Source organism: Tiliqua scincoides, chromosome 13 (assembly GCF_035046505.1).
Source record: "Tiliqua scincoides isolate rTilSci1 chromosome 13, rTilSci1.hap2, whole genome shotgun sequence".
Taxonomy (NCBI): Eukaryota; Metazoa; Chordata; class Lepidosauria; order Squamata; family Scincidae; genus Tiliqua; species Tiliqua scincoides.
Genome location: NC_089833.1, coordinates 3,998,277 through 4,017,531, shown reverse-complemented (window position 1 = coordinate 4,017,531; position 19,255 = coordinate 3,998,277). Strand labels below are relative to the sequence as shown.

Genomic DNA, 19,255 nt, shown 5'->3' with positions numbered 1-19,255 from the left:
AGAGGGAGGGTTCCTGCCTACCATGCATGTTAAAACCAGATTTCCAAGAAACCCACAACACTCTCTGAAAAATATGTGGCAGCTCAGAGCCAGGATGAAATAGTGGTTCTGGAGTACGACTTAGGCCTGGAAGATCCAGGTTCAAATTCCTGCTCAGCCATGAAGCTTCCTGGGTGACCTTGGGCCAGTCATTATCTCTCAGTCTCACCTACCTCACAGGGTTGTTGTGAGAACAAAAGGAAAGGGGGAACCTGAGCTCTTCGGAGGGAGGGTGGTACAAGGATGTAAAAAATTAAACAAACTCCTATTCCTAAATCTGTGTAGCAGGTTAAAATCCTAACCCAGCTTCATCTGAAGGAAGGCAGTGCTGTTGGCTAGTTTCTCTTCTCACCCTTCTCTGACTGGTCTGTTTTCCAGGCCCTGCTGGGAGAAATTGCCAGCAAGGATCAGGAGGTCCAGAAAGTCGCTGCCGAGGCTCAACAATACCAGCAAGCAGTGAAGGTATGGACAGTGGGAGGAAAGGTGGAATGGGAACAGCCCTCCAAGGTTGCTTACAGCACCAAAAAACAAGCCACTGCAAAATTTGCAGAATCTTTGCAAAATGGCTCCTTCCTGTTGCTTTCAAGCCTGTTCCAAAATGAGGCACCATGGCTGCTAATGGTATTTCACCCCTCTGCATCTCAAAGCTAGAACTGCAGCCATTCAGTGGTTAAGTCTGTCCCCCAAAGGAGAAAATTCTTTAAGAACATTACTCCAGGCAGGCAGGCAGGCAGAGAGGACAGAGCCCTAGAGGGACACAGCAGGTTGACTAATTCAGCACTAGTCTGCAACAGCTGGTGACCCTGAGCCAGGGCTGCATATCAAAATATGCTCCCAGCTGAGCACCGTCATCCGGATAGCCGTGCCAGAGGAGAAGCCATCTACCCTACTAAATCAGGGCACATTGTTTTGGGGTCCTTTATCTCCTTCACTTTGTTCCAGAGTCCGAGGGCCCAAGCCTGTCCAACTTTCCAGTGCTGATGGAGCTCCATGGTAAGGGAGCAAATGTTCCCTAACCTTCAGGAGGCCTCCATGATTGTTTCCCAACCACAAGCTGCCACACATGGCCTGTTGGAATTGTTGCATCCATGCCGGAAAGTTGGATAGGATTTTGGGTCCCTAGTCACTCTTTCTCCTCTCTCCTACAACAAAGACTTGCAACGAGACAGCACCTCCTTTTACCCAGGAAACCTACTTCTCTAAAGCTGCAGATTTAAGAGCTGTGTAATTACACCTGGATGCATTTCAGTTATGCTTTGGATTCTCACACTCAAGGCAGTGGTGGTTGGTTGGCAACCTTCAGTCTCGAAAGACTATGGTATAAGCCTACAGCACCCGGTATTGCCAGGCAGTCTCCCATCTAAGTACTAACCAGGCCTGACCCTGCTTAGCTTCTGAGATCAGATGAGATTGGGCATGTGCAGGGAAATGGCAACGTTTTTCTGAGCATCTGGCAGGCTTGGGGAGGGAGCAGAGTTTGAAATTCTAATTGTAGCAATAGAAAAAGCAGAACTAGGGTGAGAGCTGGTGCAGTGAAGTGGCTGGCAGCCCAATCCTTTACATATTTACTTGGAAGTACATCCCATTGTATTCAGTGGGGATTAGTCTCAGGCTCTTAGACTGCCATCTAAGGGACTGAGCTGCAAGGACTTCCCCCAGTTTGACCTGCACCTCTCCCGTGAACTCGTAAGCTGACTTAGACAAGCCCCTCCCCCTCAACCTCAGTCTCCCACATTTGCAAAATGGGGATAATACTTTCCTTATATTTAAAGATTACATCAAGATAATGCATGTGAAGCACTTTGCGAACTTGTAAAGCACTATACAAGTATCATGATATTGTAGACCTGTTAATACATTATAAAAGAATGTAATGTGTGAACAGAGGTAAAAGTAGATCCTTTTACCTACTACTGACTAACTACTATCTACTACTATCTACTACTAACTAACTACTACCTACTACTACTAACTACTAACTAACTACTAACTAACTACTAACACACACTATCATGTAGCGCAGGGATTATTCAGAGATAGAGCCCTATACCCCACGGGGCATAGATACCCCTGGAAAAGAATTCCTGATCTAGAGTTTATGCGATTGATGTATTTATGTCAGTGGTACTCAAACTTTTCCAGCCAGTGGCTCCCTTGACCCCCGTGGCTGTTGGCCATGACTCCCCATTATGTTCCTGAGGGCTGGAAGTGACATCATTAAACAGGAAGTGGCCAGAAATATTAACTATATTAAATATATTAATATTAATTATATTAATCATATCATTAATTAAATGCAGATCTTAAAAATATATTAATACACAACAATATACATGCTTTATAAATGATCAGCTGCTGATCACTGTTGGAGACAGGATGCTGGAGTAGGTAGATTTTGTCTGGTCCAGGAGGACTCATTTTTTTAAACTTTGTAAGCATACCAATAGAATTGTTTTATCAAATGAACTTTGTGAACAACTATTCTGACCAACATTACACACACACACACACAACAAAAATAGACCATGAAAATATATCAGAGCTGATAAGGGTTTGGTTAGGAAGCAGATTTGTCTCCTATACTAGGAGATGCACAGCTCAAGTCCATGCATGTCTACGCAGAAGTAAGTCCCATTAGAGTCAATGGGGCTTACTCCCAGGAAAGTGTGGATAGGATTGGGCTGGCAATCACTTCATCAATGGCTGATAAATATTCCCTTCAAATAGCAAGATTCATCACTTTAAAAATACAGCCTTTCCTCTTCAGTCAAACAACAAGATTAATAAATCACTTTAAAAACAGTACCCTTTTTCTGCTCCTGGCCAAGTAGTGTGTGCTTGTCTCTCCCCTTCCCCCTTTGCCAACTGCATGGAAGCAACTTTAAGAGTCCAGATGACTGGTAAAATAGGATGCATTTTGTTTGGGGAGGGGGAGGAAAGCAGGAAGGTTTGGAGTTCGAAAGGGGGAAGAGGGAGGTGGTTGAAAAGAGAGATTTCACTTTGATGAGAAGCGATCCCAGGCTGGGAACTAGGAACCAACCAGACAAGGATCAAGGAGGGTTTCTTTCTGACTGTTAGCAAGGACTGCAAAATGAGCATGCTTGGTACTTGCCAGATGGGGGTTGGAGTGGAAGAGCTTTGGAAACCACATGCAGCGAACACAGAAGGCGGCAGAGTGGAGGGAGAAGAGGGCGGGGCGGCAGCAGCCACTCTCACCATTTCTTCTGCTTTAAAAAAAAACACAGACGAGGGGCAGAAGACAGGCTCGTATTCTGCCCAGGGGTGTGACTTGCTGTGAGAGGACATCCCGCGCCTCCCCTTTGAGTTCCTGGCGCCTCCCTAAAGAGCCCTGCCTCACAGTTTGAATAACACTGATTTATGTGATTGACACATACTTATATGTTCAAAGCAGGCAGAGCAAAACACACTTTGTTTTTTAAAGGGTCCGGTTCCTGGATTGACTTTTAAAATCAATTCCCACGCAGTTCACACTGAAACCTGCATGCATGTATGTGAATAGCTCTTTCATATGAGAGAAAAGTGAGGTTCTACTGGAGGGGGGGTCTGGAAGGCTGGTCCAGGGATTGTCTCACAGGGTCTGCTGTGTCAGTGTATGTACACATAGCCTCTCTTGTCACTTCTACAGGACTACGAACTAGAAGCAGAGAAACTGAGATCCATCTTGGACCTTGAAAATGGTCGCAACGGTTTCATGAGCAAGAGACCCCGGCTCCAGTCTCCAGCAGCTAAAGTAAAAGAAGAGGTATTTTGACACTGGGCTTTCAAGGGGTCAAAATACCCCTGGCAGTGGAGGGGGTCAGTGGCTCTGCTCCTCACTTTCAAAGAATAGCTTTCCCTTTTTCTCAGTGCTTTTCTGTTCTGTACTTTTAGGAAGCTCTCCTAGCTGCAAAATTCACAGAGGTCAACGCTGTCAACAGGCAGAGGCTACAAAACCTGGAATTTGCCCAGAATCTCCTGAGACAAGTGAGTGTCACCTGCTTTCCTTGTACTGTCCTGGAAAAAGCTTCACAACTTCTAGTTGAAATTGGAAAAGAATACCTAGCTCTAGGTCCCATCAGTTGATTTTGGGACTGCAGAGGGAATCAAAATGTTGGAAATGCAGTAGCATAGCTCCAGACTAAACAGCGGCACGCTAAGCATTACAGGTGTTGCAATGCACCATGTAAACAATCCCTCCCAGAATGGCTTTGACTGTGAGTGTGAGGGACCCCTAACACTGCAGTGTGACACCTGCAATACATATGACCCCCCCTCCCTTAACCACACTACTGAGGAGAGGGAAACTAGAGAAGATGCCTTAATGTTTAGCTTAGCAAGGGGACCCCTCAGTGAAATAGGGCCCACTCAGTTCTTCTGTTCTGTTTAGCCTAAACAGGAACAGTTCCTGCATGAACAAGGAAGTCACAGCTACCTTAGCATTGGAAACTTTATAGCACCTGAAGTGGAAATGTCTTTCCATGTAATTAAGACATGACTAAGGAGCCTGCCATGTGGGAACTCTTAAGTCTTTAATTCCAACATACTGCCTTTCTTAAATGGGCCATGAGATCTAGGGGTCCTTCCTCACAATACTAGTTACGGAAAGTAATTGTGATAAAGAATTGGCAACTGGCAGCCTTGGGCCCTTGGGCTCAACCCCTCCTGGGTATCTCAAACCTGCTGTCACTCTTCAACAAGAAGGAAATACGCTGAGAAATCACACATCACTAAACATGCCAGCAAGGCACTTGGGGAGTGGGTGGCAAGACAAGGAATTCACTGTAGCTCAGTGGTAGAGCACCTGCTTTGCCTGCAGAAGGTCCCGGGTTCAATTCCTGGCACCTCCCAGTAGGGCTGAGATGGACTTGGTCTGAAACCCTGGAGAGCCCTTTCCAGACCAAGACAATATGAGACCAGTGGTCTCTTATGATGTTGCAGTTTGTTTTTCATGCAACTTCAGAAGTGCCCATACCTATGTGTATACCATACCCCTTTACCAACGGCTACTCAGGTAGAGCCTTGAACTGATTATGCTCTCTCCTCAACAGCAGCCAGAGGTCCAAGTGATGCAGGAGTCTGTCCAGACCAGCCAGTCGGATAGACCCCTGGAAGAAATCTGGAAGCTCAGGAAAGAGCTGGATGATGAGACCCAGAGTCGACAGCAGCTGGAGGCTGAGATCAAGGTCATTCAGGATAACATCCTCCTCCTGCAGAACCAGAAGCCACAGGAGACCGTGGTCAAGAAGGAAGTAGTGAAGAAAGTGCCTGACCCTCAGCTAGATGAAAGCTTCCACAAGATGCAGCAGAATTTGGCTGAGGAACAGCGCAAGAACCAGGTGCTCCAGGAAGAACTGGGGGCCCTGAAGTTCAAGCTGCGCACACTGGAGTACGAGAAGAGGGAAGGCGGAAAAGAATATGTGGTCAAGGAGGTCCTGCGTATTGAACCAGATAAGGCACAGGGAGTGGAGATCCTGAATCTGAAAGGAGAGCTGGAGGACCTCAAGAGGCAAGAAGGGGCCCGGGAGAACGAGATGGTCCTACTGCGGCGCCAAGTTGCCGCTCTTTCCAATGAGAAAAACAAGGAGCAGGAGAAGCTGATGGAGAAGGAGGTGGTGAAGCTGCAGAACGATCCCCAACTGGAGACGGAGTATCAGCTGCTGCAGGAGAACAAGCAGAGGGAAAGTGCACTGAAGCGGCAACAGGAAGAAGAGCTCAGCTTCTTGCAGGACAAGCTGAAACGGCTGGAGAAGGAGCGGGCAATGGCGGAGGGCAAGATCACAGTCAAGGAGGTGCTGACTGTGGAGAGGGACCTGGCCACGGAAAGGGAAGTGGTTGAGCTGCGGCGGCTGTACGAAGAGGAGAAGGCCAAGGGGCGTTCCAGCGAGAGGGAGAAAGCAGAGCTGCTCAGGAAGATCCAGGCCCTGGAAGAGGAGAATGCAAAAGTGATTGTCCAGGAGAAGGTCCGGGAAATTGTCCGCCCAGACCCCCAGGCCGAAAACGAAGTGGCCAACCTTCGCCTGGAGCTGGTGGAGCAGGAAAGGAGATTCCGGGGCGGAGAAGAGCAGCTGAAGAGCTGCCAGAACGAATTGGCCACTCTGAGGAACAGAGGGCCCCAGGTGGAGGTGCAAGAGGTCATAAAGGAAGTGATTAAGTACAAGACCGACCCAGAGACCGAGATGGAGCTGCAGCACCTCAGGGACGAGATTGTGGACAGGACCAGAGCAATTGAGAGAGCAGACCTGGAGATCTACCAACTGAAGCAAGAAATCCAGACACTGAAGAATGCCAAGCCCCAGGTTCAGACCAAGGAAGTGGTCCAGGAAGTGGTGCAGTACCGGGAAGACCCCCATACAAGGGAGGAAGTGGAGTCCCTGAGAGCTCAGCTGGCGGAAGAGCAGAGGAAGCACATGGACTTTGAGAGGGAGAGGCAGCTGCAGGAGGAGAAGATCCGGCAGAAGGAGGAAGAGCTCTCCCAAGTGAAGGAGAAGGTGGTGCAGCAGGAGGTGGTGAAGCTGGAGCAAGACCCTGCCCTGAAAGCCGAGGTCAGCTCCTTCTCTCAGAGCATAGAGAATGAGCTGCAACAGATAGACTCGCTTCGGGATGAGATGCGCAAGTTGCAGCGGAGGAGATCGGAGCTGGAGCGCCAGCTGGACGAGCTGGAGAAGGAGAGGCAGGCCCGCAGGGAGGCAGAGCTGGAAGTGCAGAGGCTGCGGATCAGGCTGAGCGAGCTGGAGGAAGAGGAGAAGGAGACCACGGAGAGAGTCACCGTGAAGCAGAAGGTGATTCTCCAGCAGGATCCGCAGCAGGAGAAGGAGCACGCGCTCCTCAAGTTGGAGCTGGAGGAGGAGAAGCATCGGAGGCAAGTCCTGCAGGCAGAGCTGGAAGCCCTGCGGAAGAAACTGCAAGCCCTGGAGAAGATGGAGGTCAAGGAGAAAGTGGTCTTCTCAGAGAGCGTCCAAGTGGAGAAAGGAGACACCGAATACGAGATTCAGAAGCTGAAGAACAACCTGGAGGAGGAAACCAGGCGCAAGATGGAACTGGATGCAGACATCAATAGGCTGGAGGCCCGATTGTCTGAAGTGGAGTTCAACAACTCCAAGTCATCCAAGGAGTTGGACTTCTTGAGGGAGGAGAACCACAAGCTGCACCTAGAGAAGCAGAACTTACAGCTGGAGATGAGGCGGCTGCAATCAGAGATCGAACTCACCATGACGGAAACCCAGGATTTAAGAAACATGTCGCAGGTGGACAGTGGTGTGAATCTGGACTCCCGATTCCAGACCTTGGAGAGAGAACTGGAAGAGCTGAAGAGATTATCACGAGACAAAGATGGGGAGATCGAACACCTCCAAAACCGCCTCCAGACAGTGGCCATCAAGAGAGAGCAGAGGGAGAACCACTTGAGGCGTTCCATTGTGGTCATCGACCCAGACACAGGGAAAGAGATGTCCCCGGAAGAAGCTCACACGCTTGGGCTCATTGAGTGGAGCTTGTACGTCAAGTTGAAGAACCAGGAATGTGACTGGGAAGAGACCACCATCAAAGGACCCAATGGCGAATCTTCGGTCATCCTCGACAGGAAGTCAGGCAGGAAATTTTCCATCGATGACGCGTTGAAGAGTGGAAGGTTAACCATGGCTCAGTATGACAGTTACCTCAACAAAGAGATGTCCATCCAGGAGTTGGCCACTTTGGTGTCTGGTCAGAAATAGCTCCTCCAAGAGAAGGGAAGGAAAGGACTGTTCTTGAGCAGCCCGGTCAGGGCTGCCCCACTTGTTACAAACTCAGACCTATCTCTTGTTTCTCTCCGTGGGTCTCTTCCAACCAGCCTAGTGCCTGTTTTCAAACATTAGGGTGCTTTGAAACTACACTTGCTTGCTTGAATCCTAAATGTAAGTCTTGCCAAACTCAAGGTCGATACTGAACTGTCAAGGTTCAATTGACCCTTTTTCCTCACTGACCAAATCAGCTGTTCTGTGACCTCCAACAGCCGAAGATGGCTGATGGGTTCCCTAAGTGCAGGCTCCACCAGCACATCCCCTTTGACTTGGGGCTAGAAATGCAAGCTGGGGTAAAAAACCCCATTCAAATTGCACCTCAACCACAAATTCACCAGGTGAACTTAAGCAAGCCATTTCCTCATCTGTAACCCCCCCCCCCGGGGGGGGGGATTATGCAAGCCTGCCTTACAGGGCTGTTGTAAGGATAGCTGAGTGTTTCTGGGAAAGTTTGAACAGTGGTGTCAACTTGTGTGTTTTCCTGAACAGCATTCTAATGATAAGGACAAGCTAGTTCCAGGCTGTGCTGATTAGATCTCAGCCCAGCAACCAGCTGCTGGTGTGGACAGCAGCCTCAAGCCAAAGCTTTGAGCTTCTGAGGGGGTTTGCAAGTGCTTCCGCAGAAGATGGCATTTAAGCCAAGCACAATTCTTTCCTATATAATCCACTAGCATGCAGCCAGAGTGTGCTGGATGGTCCAAGTGCCTTTAAAGCTGGTGCCAGAAGGTTGTAAAATGGTGGCAGTAAATGTGCTCTTCAGAACTTTAGTATCTTTTGAGTCAAACTTATGTATAGATCTCCCTGGCTCCTTAAAAAGGAAGGGAGGTTTGGAAAAGCTGTTACACTAACCAGTCTCCAAAGTGTCTCCTGTTTATGTTGGTGTTTTGCTAACTTAGCTAGACTTGACTCTCTGTATTCTTAAGTGCTTGTAGCAGGGAATGGGAAATGTTATTTATACCCCCAGTTAATAAAAAGAAATACAGTGATCCTTTCTCCTCTTTGAATATTTGCCTGTTCATTAATTCATACAAGGTTTGACTGTCAAAAGGTCCTCCTGGAACCCAGTATGTGCACGAAGGTCTGCAACAAAACTACAAAGAGGGGGATGTTTTCATGGAGCTTGTGGAGCAGGCTGGAAGTCATGCTTTCAAGCAAGTGCATAAAAAAAGCTTTGGAGTGCGGTATCCTGACAGTACTGGCTTTCATTGAAAACCCCAAACTTCTGGTCCTTTTGAATTTCAGGGCCTTCTGAAGCCAGGGAGAGGTTTGGCAGGGGGGTTGGAGGTAGGGCTTCAGACGCCTGCGTACTTTGTTCCTCCTCCACATGCTTCGGCAAAATGCAATGAGAGAAACCAAATGCATGCATATATCACAGTGCGTACAGGCCACAACACTTTTGCCATAGGGTTTGCAATAAGCACAAGCAACTCTAATTGTAGGCTCCATTGCCTGGAGCTAGGTTCACCTGCACCTCTGAAAGCACGAAAAATAGCAGTCGCTCTGCAGCCCAACAGACCTTTTCAAGACAGAGAAAAAGAAAACATGACGTTTTGGAAACTGAAAAACAAAATTTATTCTGTTGATGTATACAAGATTAGCCATTTTAAATGTCACTTCCAATTTTCCTTGGTACCTAGAAAGACCCCCCACCCACCCACCCACCCTCCCCCACTCCCAACACACATAAAAATAAATTGCAGCTCTTCCCGCACAAAAAGAAACTGCTCTTCTAAATTTAAGTGCCATCTGGCGGTGAGCATGCTCACCGTAAACAAAATCTCCCAAAATGGTCGAAGCCTAGGCAGAGATTCCAGGGGCTCTGCTCTGGGCATAACCCCAGCTGGCTGTTAGGATCTCGCCCTGCCATGGCTCTTGTCTGATTAAGTTCTCTCACTTCTTAAAACACAAAAGGAATAGGGACTGAAAAGGAGGGGGGACTAGGAGGGGAAAGAAATCGCACAGACTTTCCACCATGTAACATTTCCCTGAGGCAAGAGGCTTCATGAAGCTGCTTTTGAAAAGAAGGGGGGTCTGCTGCAGCTGCGACCTATACAGAAATCTGGCAGCGGAGCTTTTGAGTGAGAACAGCGAGTCCCAAGGAGCTCAAGAAAGGCCTAAATCCTGCCGTGGGCCAAGCACTTATTCTACTGAAGATAAAACAGCTCTGAGGAAGTCATCAGCACATGGCAGGATTTAGCTCTGATCAAAAAGAACAAAAAAGGAAGGGGGAAGCAGTCAAATCTAGTCCATGTCTGTGCTTCAAAACTGGCAACCTTAAAATTCGGTCTTTGGCTCTTTTGTTACAACCTAGAATTTCAAAGTAAAAAAAATTTGTGGTTAACAGAACTGGAAAGTCGCAAATTCATTGTTATGCAGACATACAAAAGAACAAAGTTGTTGTGCCCAGTGACATGGGATCCAGAACAGTGGAAGGGATTGGGCTCCAACTGTACCTTGGAGGTTTTGGTCCATGCTGGAGCCCTGGAGGGGGGTGGAATTTTATTGTACTGATTTGCTGTAACTTGGAGTTTAATTATTTGTGGATCAAGTGCTTTCTGTTTCTGAAGAATCAGCAAACAGGAGCTTTAGAGAGAAAGGTGGGGGGGCACATGGACATGGGGATACGAGGGCCTTATAATCGGAAATAGCCCTTCATTTAGGTGTATAGCTTCGGGGGGGGGGTTGCAAGACAGAAATGCACCAAGGCCTTGAGAACACCAAGCACAATCAAGTGAAGGATAGCATTCCTTTTAATCAATTATCCTGGTTCGCCTACACTATTCCCCCCCCCCCAAAAAAAACTCAGCTTTGCTGCTGCACATCTTTAAAAAGAGCAGGCAGATTCCAGCAGAAGCATCTCTCATGCATTGAGAGGGTTTAACCTCATTTCCATCCACTGCACAGAAGGATCTCTGGAGGGAGGTACCCTGTTGGTCTGACCCACTGACTTCATGCTCCTGCAGGTAGCCGGGCACAAACATGTAGGCGAGAGTGTTCCTCCTTGAGTTCCACACGCTCACATCTGTGAGCACATGGATCCTGTGAAGCTCCTCCTCCCGCAGAGCAAAGGAGGAATCATGCCCTTGCCCCTCCCATTTGCGCATGCAGCATCGGCTGATCCTCTGAATGGGGGGGGGGGAATCGTTTTTGGGAAGGCTTGTGTTTGCACCCGGTGGTCACTACCCATTAGGGACTAAACTGGGCAGGAACCAGATATCTGGGTTAAACCTGGACAGTTAATGTGCAACCCCAGGAAAAAAAAGCTCTATTAAATGAAGCCCAATGCATCTTAAATACAGATCTGAATTGTTTTCTTTTAAAAAACTAAAAACAAACAAAAGGCCAATAACAACAGTAATAATTAAAGATGCTCCTGAGAGCACACACCAAAAAAAGAGCTTGAAATGTTTTGCACTCTCGCTGCACCATAAAAGGCACTGGAATTACGGCTTTGCTATACACAATGACATGCCAAAGGGGGGCCTCATCCTATCCAATGCGTTCAATGGTCGCAAAGGGGTGGGGGGAGAGGAGAATGGAGCATACAACACATCCCCTGCTAAAAAAAACAAAAACAAAAAAACACACACAATCCAGGCAGGGGGAACAAAACCAAAAAGAGATCACAAAATTAGTTCCATGTTCATGAGTGCATCTTGAGGCCTCTCCAGGCCTCCATTGTCCTTCCCAAGAGGACCAAGGAGATGACGGACTTTACAAAGCTGCCACAGAGGAAGGAAGGTCTTTCGGTCAAGAGGAGCACTGCTTTAGCACAGGTGGTCGGGGGTGGAGGTTGGACGTGCAACCTGACTTAAGCCAGCCAAGTACAGCTAAAATAAGCCCCTTCCTGTAAATTCTCCGAAGTGGCTGGATTCAGAAGTGCTTGGCAGGACGCCTGCTGCAACACGTGACTTCAAGAGAGTGACTGGCACCATCGTCCCTCTCCCTGTGACTCTGGTGCTTGGCCCATGTGAAGATGGCAGCTGTCAGGACTGTGCCAGCAAGTGCTTCCTTTCTTGGTGTGAGTCAGAGATCCCCATGGAAAACCGCTGGTCCAAAGTAGGAAAGAGTCTCCAGGCAGACTCCATACAGAAGGAAAAGCAAGGCAGAGTCAGGGGAGGGCACCTGCCGTGTCCAGCGGATCTCCTCCAGGGCTTGTGGTGCCCTCTCCTTCAGAGCTGTCACAATTTCCGGGGCTGCACACTGGACCCTTTTCCATGAAGCTGAGGACTATCTAGAAGAGCGACAAAAGAGAAGCTGTTAATATCCTTAAGCTGGGAGCAGTAGTTTTTTGCAAGGGTTACCCATCTACTGGCGTAATGGGCTACAAATGCCAAAAGAGCATTCCAGCTCCTTTCAAAAATACCGGTAAGATTCACGGGGAAAAGAAATGGGATTACAATGAGTCAAAATCATGCAACAGAAAAACTGAGGTTCGCAACCTGGTTCAGATCCTCAAATGGCGATGGTTTGCTTTGTCAGGTTCTCCCTCTTACGGCACTGCAGGCTGACAAGGCACCTTAAGTGTTGGTAGGGGCTAAGCATGTGGTGGGGAAAAGGGAGACAATGTAGTTCCCCCCCCCCCCCGCAGTGTTACAGGGCCCATAAGATGTGCGTGTCAAAGACTTTGCTCACTGGTCAAAATTTTCTCTCATCTTGGGTTTGGGAACAGGCAAAGCACATCCAAATCTTTCCCTCAGAACAGTGAAAGATTCTTCACAATCCAGAGTACAGCTGTTGGGACAGCTACTCCTATTTTATCCACACAACAACCCTGGACTGAAAATGACTGGCCCAGGGTCGCCTAATGAGTGTCATGGCTGAATGGGGAGTGGAATCCAGAGCTTCCCATTCTTCATCTATCACTCTAACCACTACATCCCACACAGGCTCTCAAAATACTTTGGTTCCCAAGACAGTCTTTGGACTTTACAGGTCCAAACTAGTACTTTGAACCACTGGAAAGAAACTGGTAGCAGGGAAGTTTAACCAATTTTTGCCTGGCCCACACATGTACACATTAGGTCCCTGTTGCATATACGCAACATTGGCTTAAGAAATGGCGTAAGCAAACTGGCTCATTCCTATTGGTACTAATTTAATAGCATTGCAGCTGCATTCAGTGGAAATCTCTGAAGTTTCCATAGGTCTCGTCACACAGAATGTTTTCCAGTAGTCTAGCCCAGATATACCCCAGGCAGAGAGGATGGTATCATGAATTGGCTGCAGTTGAGAGAGGGGACATCACAAGGGCTTTCCCAGACTGCAGTCAGATTCCCCTGTGCTGGGGTGAGGGGCAGAGAAATCTGCTCCGCCAAGACTCTTTCAGGAAAAGGTTCCGACCACTCACACGCTCATGTGGACGAAAGCGCCAACTTCCAACACTCAGTGCCATAGCACAAGGCAGCGCGTCTACCCCTAGCAATAGCGCCTGCAGGCACAACCTCCTTGCCCTCCCCACTTACTGTGGCCAAGGCCATGATGGAAAGTCCCTGGGGCTGGTCCCGTGACAACGGCGTCCTTTGACACCCCTGCTTTGGGGGTAGACTCAGAGCTGAAGATCACATGAAGAGGGAAGGAATGGATGGGCGAGATGATCCCCAGCGGGGTGGAGCTCAAGGCAGCCGGCAGCTTTGGGTTGCTTGGCTTGTAAGACGAAGAGAGCACGTTCAAGGAAGACGAACTGGTGAGCAGCACTGCTCCACTGGCTCCTTTCTGAGGAGGAGAAAGCACCAGTCAGGACTGCAGAGCAAAGGCCTGGTCTCAGCAATGTAAGGTCACAAGCAGCCTTGGAAAAACAGAGGCAGGCCTCTGCTACTCCAGGACTGACATTTTCACCCAAGCTCTGGAAATCACAGAGTGGCTGAGCATCACTGTCATTAGATGGACAGCAGAAATGGCCAGATTCCGCAATGGCTGACAGACTGACCTCAGTCAACGAACCACAATGGTGGTGCTTACTCTGGCACCTCTATCGTAAGTGGCCAGGGGCTCCACCCCAAAACCACTTCCCTGGCCTGCTCTTGTCTTGGGCTGCTACTTAGCAGAGGTGCCCCGAGTCCTGCGCCTGTGTCAAGGAAGCTCCTCCCTTTCCTGGTCCATAGCAGAAAAAAAAGCTGCGGGGCTCATTGTGGCCAAGATGTGCCGTAGACCATGGCAATGCTGCAGCCAAACCACCTCCAGCCTTCCCGGCAACCATGGCACTGGGGAGGGAGCAAGGATGGCCATACGACTGCCAGGAAAAGCCCCACCTCTCCACTTCCCAAAAGTTGGGAGGGGGGAGGTGAGGAGTTTCTAGCAGAGCTTGCGGCAGCTCTCAGATTCAATCCCCGACATCTCCGAATGGGCCTGCCTCAAACCCTGAAGCACTGCTGTCAGTCAAAGTGGACAATCCTGAGCTGGCTGGAGCAAGGGCCTGGATCAGGACCAGATCACTTCCCAGGCTCCCATGCGATCTGAGTGCTGGCTGGCGGCACCAGCAATTAAGGGGAGCTCACACTCTAGAAAGTCACAGGTCTGCCGACCAAGAGGCTGTGCCAAGGGGCCACTTACTGGCATGGAGGTAGAGGCTGCAGTGCTGCTGCTAACCACAGCTGGCTTGAGGGAGGAGGTCAGCAGCTTGGCCACCCCTTGCGTCCCACCGCTGGAGCTGACGTTCGGGCCTCCTGGCGGAGCTACCAAGGTCAGCTTCTGGGAGACCAGAGTCTTCTTTACCATGGAGCTGGGTGATGAGCGATTAGGGGCCTGCCCAGGAGATGCGAGGGACGTGCCCAACAGCAGGTTGCTTGAGGAAGAGGAGCAGCTCTGACTGGTGGACACACCGGAGGCAGAGCTGCTGGAGGAGGACACGTGCCGGGAAAGAGCCACAAAGGGTGACTTGAACGACTGCCCTGGCGAGCTGGTGCTGCCTGGATGCTTCCCCGTGTAGCTCAGGGAGGCTGAGGAGGAATTGGAAGTCTTGTGGGAGCTGCTGGGGGCTGGAGAGATGGTCGAGGCAGAGTGGAAGCTAGGAGCTTTGGAGGGCGTCTTGGTTGGCTGCTGGAGCACAGGGCGCTGGGGCAGCGGGGAGGCCACTTTGGGGCTCTGCAACTTGACAAAGGGTGGGGATGATGGGGGGAAGCTCTTCGGCTGCTGGCTGCCCACAGGGAACACCTTCGCTTGGGGTGCCGGCAATGGCGTGGATGTCTGGGGACCATGAACAGTGCGTGGCAGGTTATGATGCTTCTGCTTAGGCAGGTGGGTCTCCAGGATCTTGTTAGAGGAGGACTGGCAGGAGAGGTCTTTGTGACCAGAGCCATCAACCTTTTTCTCTGGTGGTGTCTGGCCCAGCGCCAAGGCCTGCTCCGCCAGGAAGTTGAGCGGGGACTGCAGAGAGCCGCCAGCAGGAGGCGGGATGGGCAAGGAGCTCGGCTTGGGTAAGGTCTTCTTTTCCTCTGACACAGCCTGGATCAGGGACTTCTCCGAAGGCACCTTTGGGGTGGAGGGAATAATGAAATCAGGGCTTCCGCCTGTCCTGCTGTTCAGCACAGCCAGTTCCTTGGAAACGGCCTCGAAGGACGACGTAGCGTTGTGGATCAAGTCTTCGTCCAGAGAGTCATCCAGGCTGAAGGCGGCAGAAGCGGCCAGGCTGCCCGAGACTGGTGTTGAACTCATGGCCAAGAGCTCTCTGGTCTGAGGGCTGAGGCCAACGGCCACTCCCTGTGACTCGGGAGAAAGTGAGACTGCACCACTGGAATGGATCAGTGGCACAGAAAGGGGCAGCTTCTTGTCAGGCTTTCCAGAGAGCTCCTAAAAGCAAACAAGGGATGAGACAGGAGATGAGACAGGATGGACAGCAATACTATTTCCCATCTATTTGTTGCTGTCCTGTTGAAACTTCAATTGCCTGAAGCTCTGGATACCTTCTGAGAGGGCAGTTGATTTTGCTGATGAGACACCCTCCCCACGGCCCTAATTTCACTTCCTGCAAATATGAAACTGAAAGGGGGAGAAGGGAGCTCGGACAAGAGGCCTGAGGAGAGGACCATTCACTGCTGCCCCAGGGCCTCCAATAGACACTGAGGAATCCGCAGGCCGAGAGCCCTTCCCAGTAGCGGGAAGAGCAGCAGGAACGCCTGATGAGGACAGAAACTCTGAACACACACCTGCCCCTTGGAACCTCTCATTATCTAACACCCCCACCCTTTAGAGGAGCAGAACAAAGGGTCACAAAGTACCCTCCGCCCCCTATCTATCCTGCGGAGACCCTGTCTTTCAGACAGGGGCGTCCCAAAGCAGCTTATCAATGACACATAAGCACACAGGTTCTCACTTCTTTTGGCATAAACTGCTTTGAGAACCACTTTTTGTTAAAAAGCAGCATATAAATATTCCTCATCATCGTCACAGCAGCCACCACTTCTTCCTCACAAATGCTGGGCGCACGGGTGGGGGGATGAGTCAGCTCAGCGCTTTCCCCTGCTCAGGAGTTCTGGGACAAGCCTGATGTCAACAGCCCCAGGGGATGTGGCTTCTCCTCCGGTTTTTGCTTCTCAGTCAAGCACTGCACCACACAGAGCTCATGTCAATGCACCCCAGGAGCTCTGGCATTCCCCCCCCCCCCACTATTCCTCCAGCTCAACCCAGCCAGGCATGAGTGGGGCTTAAGACACCAGGTAAAATAACTGCTGCTCACCTTCCCCTTCACCTTTGGGGGGGCCATGACCTTCTTCTTCGCTCTGTAGGGGAACACAAGCAAGAGAGAGATTGCACTGGCGTCCACGGAGTCCCAAAATGATGTGGCAGTGAGTAGCCTCCAGCCCCCTTGGGGCATTAGAGACACATTCTCAGTCACACCGCTTTCCAACTGGAACATTTTCAGGATTTTGCTAGCACTGCCATTTTTACACTATTAACCCCACCAAAAACACAACTCAACTCTGGTCCACATTTAAAAAACAGCAATAAAATAGGTCAGTGTGGCTTAGCAGTCAGAGCAGGGGATCAGGCCTTGGTCATGAATCCTGCTGGCTAACTGCAGGACAGTCACTGCCTCTCCACCTACTCTACCTCATAAGACCATTGTGAGGGGGAGGAGAACAAGGAGGAAGCACAGGAGTAGCAATAGTTACACCAGAGGAGTGACAGACTCAAGGCAGGGCTAAAGAGCAGGTGCCCAGGATGGACTTATTGCAAAGCGAGCAGGGACAGATACTCACGGGATGGACGTGAGGTGGCCGTGAACTCGCCTGCTCTCCTTGAACAGCGTCCTGAAAAAGAAAAGGGGAACTGCCAGCTAGCAAAGGAACTCGATTTCTAAACACGAGCACCTCTAAACACAAGCGCCTTCTGCCTTTAGCAGAAGTCCAAGTGGCAGTTTTCATTTTTTTAACAAAATGGAAGTAAGTTTCTAGATCTCGTGGGCAGAAGAACAGGCAGGCAAAATTTGCTACTGGTTAAAATCCCCTCTAGGTAGCAACTGGGCACTCCTGACATGTAAGCAGGGCCACCAATTCCAGAACCAGGAGAGCCGTCAGGGAGCAAGTTGCTCCCCTGCAAGCGTCCTTTCTGAAGGGACTAAACCAGTGACTCAGCCTCTGCTGAAGACTCCTTAGACTAGGACAGTTTTACAGAGACAGATCTTCCAGGACTCATTCAGTTCATACAGGAGGCCCCATCTCTGCTTCCCTCACTCCTGTGACTACACAGTGTTGTATTTGCCTTTCATTCATTTCGTGTTTATTCAGCTGCCTGCCCTCCAGCTGGGAACTCTTCAGGTTAGGGCCCCCCCCCCCCCAGCATTTTACACCCCAGTGACTCCCGGCTGATGGCGTTCACTCGCAACAACTCAGGCAACAATAGCACAGACGGGACATTTCAACAGGGCCACTTGGTCACGTTGCAAATATCCCTGGGGTTCTTCCAAAGGGCAGCCCACCCACTCACCTGGCCTGCATCCAGCCCTTGGGCCACAGAGGCTTGACCTCGGCATCCAGAAAGGTCTTCACGTAGTCCTCCATGGACTGAAACTTGTTCTTCTCTGCTTCATATCCATCCAGTTTGATCTTCATGACCTGACAGAGCAAATCCCTGAAGGAAGAAGGTGATTTCTCACAAAGGGGCCAAAATTGGGGTTCCCCACACAGGATGTTTTAAACGTTACCCAGATCCATCAGTTCAGTTCTCAAAACCTAGAAGGCAGCTTGTTCCCCAGACTAAAAAATAAAAAAAACAGAAGTCTTATCCTAGCAGCAAACCAGCGCCTTAATTCCAGCTGACCCCACAGGGAGGTGCAGCAGACGTGGCCAGGCATGGGAACTACAAAGCCCCCAGTCCAAGTCACAAAAGCCGCTGCACAGGAGAAGGGGAGGACGTGTTTCTGGTGGCTCCCGAGGGCAGGACTCTTTAGGACAGGTTTAGGTTGAACATGAGGAAGACTTTCCTGACTGGACGAAGTGTCCAGCACTGGAACAGACTGCCTTGAGCAGTCGTTTTCAAATGCTTCCAAGCAGAGGCTGGATGGTCACCTGCCAGGGATGCTGTCACAGTTGCCTGTAAGGATACCCTCCATGTTCCCCTCCGACTCTTCTGAAAGCTGCTTTCCATCAAACCAGATCCCTGGTCTGCCTAGTGCAGGACTGTCTATGCCAGGGGTGTCCAAAGTATTTGGCAGGAGGGCCACATCATCTCTCTGACACTGTGTCGGGGGCCGGGGAAAAAAAGAATTAATTTACATTTAAAATTTGAATATATTTACATAAGTATACATAAATCAATATATTAATGAACTTATATGAATGAACGAAGGTCTTATAAAAGGCCTTGTACAAAGCAAGGCTGGCCTTTCTTTTGCTGCTGCTACTGCATCACAGATGTGAAACAGCAAGCAGTGGAGGAAGCCCTCATCCCACAGCTCATGTGAGAGGTCAGACAGTCGCCCTCACTCTGAGAGCAGTTGTGTCGGGCCAGTGTGGGCTCCAGTAAGTCTCCGGAGGGCCAGAGGCTCACTGGAGACTGGGGCTCCCTGCGGGCCACAGTGAGAGGCCGTGAGGGCCTCATGTGGCCCCGGGGCCGGGGTTTGGGCATACCTGGTCTATGTTGAGTGTCAGCAGGTCTCCCATGTTTCCTCGCCCTACCCTAGGGTGCCAGGGTCAACCCTGGGATCTTCCGCATGCAAGGCAGGCTCCATCACTAAGGGATGGTCCCCCAGCTACAAAGCCACCAGGTCACCGGAGATGAGCTGCTACTCTCTTAGCCTATCAATGATCAAAACCGAGACACCTATCAAGACAACGGTTTGGGATGGGGTGGAGGAGTCTGGCAGCTCCAGCTGCATCTCCAGCTGCATCGCTAGCCTTAGTGCTGAATTGGGCAGGGAAGGAGGCACAGAACCCTCAATCTTCAAATAACCTTAACTCTGCCCAATGTTACAGCCGCTAAGCACCATAATCCACAAGCTC

At 50.1% G+C, this 19,255-nt stretch overlaps 2 protein-coding genes across 3 annotated transcripts in view; one reads left to right on the top strand and one right to left on the bottom strand.

The window, feature by feature from the left end:
- PPL (periplakin) overlaps nucleotides 1–8,794 on the top strand; it is a 62,233-nt gene extending 53,439 nt beyond the window's left edge. Inside the window, exons 19-22 of the mRNA XM_066609463.1 lie at nucleotides 418–501; nucleotides 3,686–3,802; nucleotides 3,931–4,023; nucleotides 5,088–8,794. Coding sequence (XP_066465560.1) covers nucleotides 418–501; nucleotides 3,686–3,802; nucleotides 3,931–4,023; nucleotides 5,088–7,751 — 2,958 coding nt within the window. The 3' untranslated portion in view covers nucleotides 7,752–8,794. The remainder of the gene's footprint in view (nucleotides 1–417; nucleotides 502–3,685; nucleotides 3,803–3,930; nucleotides 4,024–5,087) is intronic.
- A 695-nt stretch (nucleotides 8,795–9,489) lies between these two features.
- Nucleotides 9,490–19,255, bottom strand: part of UBN1 (ubinuclein 1) — a 32,210-nt gene continuing 22,444 nt past the window's right edge. For both annotated transcript variants that reach the window (XM_066640826.1, XM_066640827.1), the window contains exons 12-17: nucleotides 17,742–17,885; nucleotides 17,015–17,065; nucleotides 16,492–16,534; nucleotides 14,370–15,605; nucleotides 13,283–13,532; nucleotides 9,490–12,051 (exon numbers count right to left, since the gene is read on the bottom strand). In XM_066640826.1, coding sequence (XP_066496923.1) covers nucleotides 11,999–12,051; nucleotides 13,283–13,532; nucleotides 14,370–15,605; nucleotides 16,492–16,534; nucleotides 17,015–17,065; nucleotides 17,742–17,885 — 1,777 coding nt within the window. In that variant the 3' untranslated portion in view covers nucleotides 9,490–11,998. The remainder of the gene's footprint in view (nucleotides 12,052–13,282; nucleotides 13,533–14,369; nucleotides 15,606–16,491; nucleotides 16,535–17,014; nucleotides 17,066–17,741; nucleotides 17,886–19,255) is intronic.